At 30.1% G+C, this 10,022-nt stretch overlaps 2 protein-coding genes across 4 annotated transcripts; one reads left to right on the top strand and one right to left on the bottom strand.

Moving 5' to 3' along the window:
* The first annotated feature begins 1,738 nt into the window (after window positions 1-1,738).
* LOC115697898 (uncharacterized) lies at window positions 1,739-5,741 on the top strand. 3 transcript variants are annotated; one of them, XM_030625069.2, is made up of 11 exons: window positions 1,739-1,915; window positions 2,187-2,306; window positions 2,389-2,444; window positions 3,229-3,294; window positions 3,422-3,529; window positions 4,043-4,109; window positions 4,263-4,347; window positions 4,453-4,613; window positions 4,738-4,839; window positions 4,964-5,186; window positions 5,286-5,741. In XM_030625069.2, the coding sequence occupies exons 1-11, from the start codon at window positions 1,874-1,876 to the stop codon at window positions 5,417-5,419; spliced, it is 1,164 nt and encodes a 387-aa protein (XP_030480929.2). In that variant the 5' UTR covers window positions 1,739-1,873; the 3' UTR covers window positions 5,420-5,741. The 3 variants fall into 3 exon arrangements, with proteins under 3 accessions (XP_030480929.2, XP_030480928.2, XP_060975031.1); XM_030625068.2 differs by having other exon boundaries at window positions 1,743-1,915; window positions 2,160-2,306; XM_061119048.1 differs by having other exon boundaries at window positions 1,747-1,915; window positions 2,160-2,306; window positions 4,964-5,741.
* Window positions 5,742-7,770: 2,029 nt separating this feature from the next.
* LOC115698198 (uncharacterized) lies at window positions 7,771-9,706 on the bottom strand. Its single transcript, XM_030625388.2, has 5 exons — window positions 9,362-9,706; window positions 8,847-8,987; window positions 8,511-8,750; window positions 8,372-8,431; window positions 7,771-8,094 (listed from the first exon to the last, which is right to left on the bottom strand). Exons 1-5 carry the CDS (start codon window positions 9,473-9,475, stop codon window positions 7,990-7,992), a joined length of 660 nt encoding a protein of 219 aa, XP_030481248.1. The 5' UTR covers window positions 9,476-9,706; the 3' UTR covers window positions 7,771-7,989.
* Window positions 9,707-10,022: the final 316 nt, after the last annotated feature.

The raw sequence follows: 10,022 nt of genomic DNA, 5'->3' as shown, positions 1-10,022 counted from the left end.
GGAAACTCATATAATAATAAAACATGCTTACAAACATGTGGCACTCATCTATCATCACCGTTGGAAAAGTTGAAAAGACATGTGACAGCTACAAGCTATACATCAACTCTTTAAATAATAATTCCATTTCAAAAACCAAAAACCAAAATAAAAATAAGGCAACAATTATAATAATAAGATAAAAGTAAATACTATTTAGATCAAATTATTAATTAGATTTTCTATTTTATTAAATGATAAAATAGATTTTGTATTTTTCAAAATTGTACAAATAGGACCTTGTACGAATTTTTTGTCAAAATAAAACTTAATAATAATTTGGTCTAGACATGTTATAACAAAACTGGTTACATTTTTTGTATCTGTTTGTATTAGAAATTATCTTAAAGTTAGTTATATTAAAAAAAATAAAATTGTTAAAAATTAAGCTCAGAGTCTTATTTTTACTATTTTACAAAATATAAGGACTATTTCGTCATTTAACAAAACAGAAGGTCTAATTAGTAACTTTTGTAAAATAGAGTGTCTAAAATAGTGTTTACCCTAAAATAAATGCTAACATCTTGGTGGCATATTACTGTTTAAATAATTAAATATCAGATTTTATATAATTAATATAATCATATGACGTCACCCAGGACTGACCCTAGGCATAGGCAGGCTAGGCTCACGCCTAGGGCCTACTTATTTTAGAGGCCCAAATAAAAAAATACATTTTTAAAAATATACATATATTTTTTTAATAATTTTTAAAAATAACATTTATCTTTATTGTAAGAGCCTAATTCTTTTTTTTTTTTTTTGCCTATAGCCCATTTCAATTTAAGGCAGACCCTGACGTCACCTTTAAGTAGCATTAGGTATACAATCTAATCTTTTTCTTCAAATAGTAATTAGATTTAAAAAATTATCATTTGGTCTGATCTAATTAGACCTTAAAATCTAATCCAATTAATTGAGTTGGATCCGTTTTTTAAATTGAATATCCAATTGCACATCTAATTTTTAATATTAACTAAAAAATATGAAAAAAAAAATAATGTAAAAGCTAAATATCATCCTCTATTTAAGTTTAATAATATCATTGTTACAAATATAATACAACTAAAAGTTTAAAATAACTAAAACAACAACATTACTAAATAATAAAATATGTAGTAAAAATATAATTAAAATATGTATTTTTTATTACATAAATAAATATAAATAATTTTTTTAATATATATAAATGTAATTGGATTGAAATCATTTTTAATTAAATTTTGAGAATGACATTTAATAACAGATATAATCCAACTTTTAACCTCCAATTCAATCTAATTGAATATTTAATTTTTTGTAATTAAATTAGATTGGATTAGATAAGTATGCCCAATAACAATATTCAAATATTAATTAATTAAGGCATCATTACATTAAATACTATTATTTGTAAAAAATTTACATTTTTATGTTTGAAGATTTTTTTATATATATTTTTACGTTTTTTTATAGAAATAGCAAAAAATCAACAATAAATTAGCAAGAGTAGAACATAAAAATACAGTAAATAAATCATAAAAATTATAAAATATTTAAAATTTCTTACAATAATATTTTTGTAATTTTATTTATTTATTTTTATATATTTGTGAAAGAATCCCATTAATTAATAATCTCCCACGTGTTCTCTTACTAAATATATATATTATTAATTATTTTTTATTTCATACAAAATTATAAAATTATTATTTGATTATTTGATTCTTTGTAAGTATTTTGTAGATTCCAACTCCAAACACCAAACTGAAGAGAGAAAGAAAGAAAGAAGAGAGAACAAATTTCACAAATCTCTCTCTCTCTTTCTCTCTCTCTCTAGATTTATCCCAAATCAATGGCCGACGACGAACCATCAATCACTCGCTGGTCCTTCATGGTAACTCTCTCTCTTTCTTCACTCTCAAAATCCACAAACTTTAAGCTTAGTATTGTCTTTTGTTTAGATTTGGCGTGAGTGATTCACATTGCTGTACTAGCTGTGTTTCTTTTAGTGAATTATTTAACTTTTTGAGATTTGGGAATGAATGAATAGTGATTTGTAATGTAATGGAGAGTAGATTAGTAGATTGATTGGGTTTAACAATTTTGTGGATTTATTATTATTTAATGTTTATTTTTAGGATTTTAAAATGTTTTATGATGCCAAGTTTGGTAGAAAGAGGGCACCACTGCCACCCACTGATTCGCAGAATGATCAATCCAATGTCACTAATAATGGAACCACCAACTCATCTGACTTGGCTATCTATGAGCAGTTTCAAAATCAGGTATCCATTTTCTTAGTAATGTAGTTGATTTGGTATTGTTTTACTAGCTTTGATTGAGAGGCTGATTGGGATTTTTTTGTAGGGAAGGGGATCTAATCAACAGAATGGTGTTATTGCAAATGGAAATGGCCAAATTCCGTAAGATTTTTGTGATTTTTTCACTTGTTTAATCTGCTGAAACCTTGGAAAAGAACATGTTCATTGTGATTTTGATTGAAATTTCGAAATTTCTTTTGTTGGTTGGAAGTTTGAATTATTATTAAAGTTTTTTCTTGAATTTTGATGCTGACTCTGACTAAGTACTGTTTTATTATATTTAGTATTAGGAAGAGAAAAGCAGAATTGAACTCTACTTAGTGAATTGTGGAAAGAATTAACTATGATTTTAGTATTAAAGTAGTGATCTTAATATCACTTTTGAAACCTCTCTTTACATTATTAGTAGAGATGGAACTAGAGAACCAAATTGAACTCATTTCCTCATCTTTTTACACATATCCCAAAGAATCCACTTTCCATGTTGTTGGTTAGACCTTCTTAGCTGAGGCTAAGATATTTGTTTTCATACTTCAGCTATTCCCTTGAAGTATTAGCTTTTTTGCTGATGGTCTGTGAAAAACCCTATTGAAACAACTGTTGTTTAGTTTCCAACCTAGGATAATGACTTGATTTTCAAGCAAGAATCACTACAGAGACCAAGCTATTAATATGAGAAGCCACTGGGCAGTTTTATGTTAAACATTAAGTGAAAACATGAATTAATTTTTGTTTTGGTATAGTGTAGTATTATAGACCTTCAAGAAACATGTACAGGCCTTGAACGAGTATTAGAAAGTAAACTTTGGTTTTCAGGTTATGCTGATATCTTTTCTTTTAATCTTTTTCTATAGCGAAATTACTGATACTATTCTCATGTTTGCAGGCAAAAATCTCTTCTCCCAGCTTTTGAATCTGCAGAAACACGTTCTCTAGCAGAGAGTATATGTAGGTAAGTAACCGAGGTCTTTCAAGTGGTAAATTTCTACAACAATTGCATTTCTTTTCGGTTATCAATGATGTAAAAACCTTGCATAGTCATTTATATGTTTTCAAAAAGTTTACTATATGCTGTGCAGGGACATTGTTCGTGGGACTCAAGATGTTACATGGGATAGTATCAAAGGTCTAGAGAATGCCAAACGTTTACTTAAAGAAGCGGTAGTCATGCCAATTAAATATCCCAAGTAGGTCTTGTCACTGAGCACCCTCTGAACTGTAAACTAGGATTTCTTAATATAAAATGTAAACATGTCATAATCAGTACCTTCAAATTGATTTTCATCCCTAGTAGGTCTTGTCACTGAGCACCCTCTGAACTGTAAACTAGGATTTCTTAATATAAAATGTAAACATGTCATAATCAGTACCTTCAAATTGATTTTCATATCTACTACTGTTGTGTTTCTTTGTTTGGAAATTTTTGTTTACATGACTTCTTTGCTGGATATCATTGTTGCAACTTAATTGTTAGTGGACCTTGCTTGTTGACTTTGTGTTTGCGTGTACATGATTTTCAAATCTGTCAAAATAATTATCTGGACCATCAAACATCACTCAATTAAAATCTATCTATATATCACAATAGATATGTGGACCCCCAAACACTTATTTCTAGCTTCCAATTTGATTGCTAAATGTCTTGCACATGTATTGATCATTCCACAATTAACCTGATTTGCCCTTTTTTCCTTATATAGGTATTTTACTGGTCTTTTATCACCATGGAAAGGTATTCTCCTTTTCGGTCCTCCTGGAACAGGAAAGGTTTGTGCATTCTTTGCTTGATAATTATTATGTTTTTCCATTCCACAACTAGGTCTTTTTCACTATGTTTCATTAGAGGATAATTTGTAACTTCTTAATCTTTCTTACCTATCGATTTTAGACAATAAAGTGATTGCAACTTCTATATTGCAGACCATGCTTGCCAAGGCTGTCGCAACAGAGTGTAATACTACTTTTTTCAACATTTCAGCATCATCCGTTGTCAGTAAATGGCGTGGTATGTAATAGCGAAGCAATTCCCTTGGTCGTAGTTACTGTTAATATCACAATGCACGAACGAATAAAAAATATACCTTCATATGCGATGCATTTACAATGGCAGGTGATTCTGAGAAGTTAGTGAAGGTGTTATTTGAGGTAGCAAGGCACCATGCTCCATCGACCATATTCATTGATGAAATTGATGCAATTATTAGTCAACGTGGTGAAGCACGCAGTGAACATGAAGCAAGTAGGCGTTTGAAAACTGAACTTCTCATACAGGTGATATCATTTCTCTTTTTATTCACAATTTATGTTCTCTACTTTTCTTGATTTGTTGTTGTTCTGTTATATCGGTATCAACCGACTTTTATAGGAGGTTTGACTAACTTGGTTTTGATTTTAGATGGATGGTTTGACGCGGACAGATGAACTTGTTTTTGTGTTGGCTGCAACAAATCTTCCCTGGGAATTGGATGCAGCCATGCTCCGTCGTCTTGAGAAGCGTGTATCCTTTTCATTAGTTAGTTCATTATTGGGTAACTTTACATACAAGCAATGTCTAACTCTCTTATCTTTTTTACGTTTATTCTTTTTCCACTGTATCTGTTTCAATTAACCACAATAAAAAGATCTTAGTGCCTCTTCCGGAACCAGAAGCAAGAAGAGCTATGGTCGAGGAGCTCCTTCCATCAAAGCCTAGCGAAGAGAATCTTCCTTACGACACTTTGGTAGAAAAGACAGAGGGTTTCTCCGGTTCTGATATCCGGTTATTGTGCAAAGAGGCGGCCATGCAACCATTAAGACGGTTGATGGCACAACTTGAAGATAAACTCGAAGTAGTGCCCGAGGATGGTAAGTGTTTCGTGTTTCAAGTCAAGTTTCTTTCAAAAGCACATTTCATTTCTACTGCATACATAGAGCTAATGTTAATCAATTTTCGGGTTGCTGCAGAACTGCCAAAGGTTGGACCAATCACTCATGAAGATATAGAAGCGGCACTCAAAAACACGAGGCCGTCTGCTCATCTCCATGCTCACCGCTACGAGAAGTTCAACAGTGACTACGGCAGTCAAATTCTCCAATGAAGGCATTGTTTCGTTCGTTTGTCTCTAATGTGTTTTTCATCATCTCTTTATTATCTTCAATAATCATTCTTGAAGCCGGGGAGTTTACGAGTAACACTTCTCATGGTTTTGTTCATTTAGAAAGGAAATAGCTTCTTAGCTTTGATTTTATGGACTAGATGGAAATGTTTTTTGATCTCATGCTCACTTGATGTCCTTTCGTCATTTAATGAAAGTAGTCACAAAATGCTTCACTTCAATTTGAAATGTAAAATATGGGCAAATTTAGTACAATTGTAACTTATGTATTAATCAGTTTTAATCATTTGTGCTTTTTTGAGTAGAATCTGTTGTTGAAGGTTGATTTTTTTTTTTTTTTGAAAAAAGTGGTGGGCTTGGTATAAAATTTTAATTTTAAATTTTTGAATGTATGTTTAGCAACTTTTATTTGTAATTTGTTTTTCATTTTTTGTTTAAGGAGAGAAAAATCAAGGTGAAAAAAATGAAGTGAGAATGTGAGGGGAAAAACAATGGAAGGCTTTAAATCCCTTGAAATTGTTTGAAGCTGCCTTTGATAGTTTTCGTGCTACAATCGGGTTTTCAACAAAACTAAGTGTATGTTTGACATCATAATTAAAAAATTATTTTTTGTTTTTTTTTTAAAAAAAATTGTTTTTTGAAAACAATTTTACTTGTTTGACCTTGTTCTTTGAAAACAGTTTTTCAGAAAATAAAGTTACAAAAAACAAGAATTTTGAAAACAACAAAATGTTATTTTCTGTTTTAAAAATCAATTCACTTTTGGTTAATATTGTTTTTAAGAACACTAACCAAATGTGACTTGTGTTTTAAAAATTTCAAAAACTATTTTTTATTCTCATTTCTAAAAATAATTTTTTAAAAACAAAAAACAGAAAACAATACCAAACATACTCTAAGTCTCAAGTCTATTTTGGAAGGATAAAAGAGGATTGTAAAAGCTAGCTTCTGAACATTGTTCAAATAGAGGAAGGCTTTTTCCTTTTAAAGTATTTCAAGGTGAACTTGCGTCTTACAAAATGGAGAACTTCTGAATGTGGAAGTATCATAAATAAGATCCAGTCTCTTTTGCTAGTTGAGTTCAACTCATTCAATCTGTTCTCTTAGAGATTAGAGATTACTAAATAAGTATTTTTATTATGCTTCAAAAAGTTAATGCAGTCATTGATAAGCTTCGAGAGATTTTCTTTGGAGTTCCAAACGTAATTATAGTAAATTTCACCTTACTTCTTAGGAATAAGTTTTTTTACCTAAAAAGCTTCGTGGTGGTATTGGTTTTGGAGAAGGAAAAAAGTAAAACAGTGCTCTAATAGTCAAGTTTATTTTGGCCTATTTTTAGATAACAAGATTATCTTTGAGTTCGATGGATTCCTACTATAAATTTGAGAGGGGGGGGGGAAGAAGTTAAAAAAGCTTCGAAATATCAAGGCCGGAAAGAATGGAAGGTTTAAGGTAAGAATTTTCTACTTATCTGTTCTCAATGCTATTAAGGCGCGTAATATTTGTGCTGTTTAGAATATATTGTGTTCTTAAACATCGCTTCAAGATAATGGAGCTTCTTTCTAGCTACTACCTTAATTGTGATACAGAGATAGAATCTCTTTAACATCTATCCTTTGATTGGTCATTGATGGATATTCATAGTTGGTTTGGTCATTTCTCTAGATTTGGAGGCTTGGAAGGTCTCGAAGAGAAGTTATGAATGCAACAATTGCACTAGTAGTTAAGCCAAAGTGCTTAGTGGCCATTGTAAAGTTAGCAATTAAATCCAATTTTTTTACATTGTTGTCTATATTATAGTTATTTCCATCTTGTAAATTTTTTAAAAATTCAAAAAAATTTCACATATCAAAAATAAAATTCAAATAATATTTTACCCCTCACGTATAACAAATTATTTTAACTCAGTTTCAGTTTTCGGCATGTTAAATTTTTCCAAATCTCTCAAAATTTTATCTTTTAATAACTACAATGTAACCATTAAAAATTGAACTAAAAAATTCTCTCAACAACATAAAATGCATCGGCAAACCCCTTTTAAAGAAGAGTATTGTAGAAGCACCCATTTTTTTTATTTGAAAAAAAAAAATATTAATAAAAAAAATTAGATTTTTTTTTTCTAAGAGATATAAAATAGACTATTATAATAAGTGAAAATGTTTATAGAAATTTTCAGGCTGACCTAGTTTGCTTTTAAAAATTAAATCATAGTTTAAAAAATAAAATATGAAAACGATTTTACATATGTTTTCTGAGAATTTTTTCTTAATTAAAAAAAAATAAAACACTGTTTTCAGATAATAATTACAGAACACAATCTTAATACTTTTGAATTAAGAATTAAAAATTAATAATTTTTAATAATGATTTTAAAAACTATTTCATAACAAAAAAGAGTTCTCAAGTCCAAGCTTCTTACAAACTCAACAGAAACTCGTTCTAAGACATTAGATTTAGAGAACCATATAACCACAACCCTAAACACAAGACAATACACCAAAATCACTGTACCAAGGAGTTGAAAATTCAGCTTCTTCTTTATTCATGTTACCCTACTTAAGCCCTTTCAAGGGGTCGGTAACCTTCCCTGACCTCGAGTCGGTCCATGCTTTTGCAATAGTTCGCTTCATATCCTCATCCCCATCCTCGTACATATTCTACATATCAAAAACTCCAGTCACATAATTCAAGCACATTTTCACAATGATAGTAAAATAACTCAAATGGTCAGAAGATTTGAGGTTTGAGTTAAAATATTGTAGGGTTTAAGTGAAAATGTTGTAAAACACTTTGTTATAATCCAGTTGAACATGATCAAACATATAAGAAAACTATCAATTTGTAAAATGTTGAAAAACATAAGCATTTTACTTAGTCACCCTTAAAAAAGAATCATGTATTATTTGCCTAAAATTTAATGCAAGAGAATCTCACCTTCATCAAGTCCATGATTCCTGCCATTGGGTCTTGTTCCTTATCAAGCTTTGGCTTCAACTGTAAGGATCAAAATCATAAATGAATAATTTGGTTACATAGTTCTCAGAGTTCCCAATCTAAATCATGAAAATATTACCTTGTCTTCTTTATAGTACAAGTCCAACCAATTTCCCTTGGAAGCTTTAATAAGTGTAAGCACAACCCTTTTAGGCTTAACCAACACCTTACACTTTTCAGGGACAATCTCTTTGTTCAGTTTTGGAATAGCACATCGATAATTCTTCCCATTAACATCATGGAATTTGATATCAAAAGCCATGGGCTTGAACTCAGTTACTAGTTTCTCCTGGTCAACTCCCTCTAAAGAGATATATAACTAAAAATGAATGTGAAGAAAAACAGAAAATTAAAATCATAGGACATTAGTGCAAAATGATACTATAAAATAACTTTTTCAAAATGATATTATTACCTTGACTTTATCACTATCCTGCTCCCAACTAAACGAGCCTAGAGTAATGTAACTCACAGATGGAGTTGAGGGAACTTTGGCCGCAGTTGCAATTGGGGTTGGAGCTTGGGATATTGGTGGTGTGACAGCCTCTTTAGACAACTGTTTTTCAACAAAAGTCAATACATTTCATCAGTAAATATATTTAGAAATTGACTTTATTTATATCTATATATGTTTCAAAATTCCATATACCCTCAATCTTGGCCTTCCCCAATCCCCAGTTTTCATTGGCAAACCGTAAAGAACCTAAGGTTTTATCTCTACCGGATTATACATGGAGCTTTTGTACCAAGAACATAATTTTGCTATTTAATAGGTAAAGAAATGAAAACTTGTATAACGTATCGATATAAATATAAACACACATATGATGTATATACACATATTCGGTTGCATATTATGCAGTAGTAAGATGAAAATGAATACGAACTAACCCAAATGAAAATGAGAGAAAGAAAAGAAGAAGAAGAGACCTTTTCCAAGTTGCGAATCTCAGAGGAGATGAGATTGAGAACACGAGGCCTCTTGGCGATGGTTTGGAAATGGCGGAGTTCTTCCAAATCTAATGCTACCTCCTTTTCTGCCATTGATTTTTCTCAGAGTAACTTAGCTTTCTTGTTGTGGTTGTTGTGACCGTACAACTGATGAGTGTTATTCAACAAAGGAAAATGGGATTTTGGCCCTTTTGAATGAAATACAGAGAGAGAGAGAGAGTTGGGAGGAGGGTTTGGAGAAAATGCTAGAACCCTTTGATTTAAAAAAGAAAGTTCTAGATTGTACGAAATTTAGACAAATATCATTTTTGAAAAATAACACTTTTATTAACTTCATGGGAGAAACTCTAGCAAGTAAAAATAGGATGGGAAATTTGAGTTTCCTTTTAATATTTAGCTAAAAAAATAATTTTGTAATATAGTATTATATTATAAATCAATTTTTAGTATTGTATTAAAACTTAATACAAAATTTAATATATTCATTAAAAATATAAAAATGAATAATTTTATCATTAAGTAAAAAATTTATAATTTAATAAAAGTTAATGTATTTATCATAATCTAAATTTGTATTATATTATGATCTAAATTTAGATAAAATTATTATATGACCAATTTAATAAACTTTTGAGATACT

This window comes from Cannabis sativa, chromosome 7 (genome assembly GCF_029168945.1).
Source record: "Cannabis sativa cultivar Pink pepper isolate KNU-18-1 chromosome 7, ASM2916894v1, whole genome shotgun sequence".
Taxonomy (NCBI): Eukaryota; Viridiplantae; Streptophyta; class Magnoliopsida; order Rosales; family Cannabaceae; genus Cannabis; species Cannabis sativa.
This window is presented reverse-complemented; position numbering and strand designations above follow the sequence as displayed.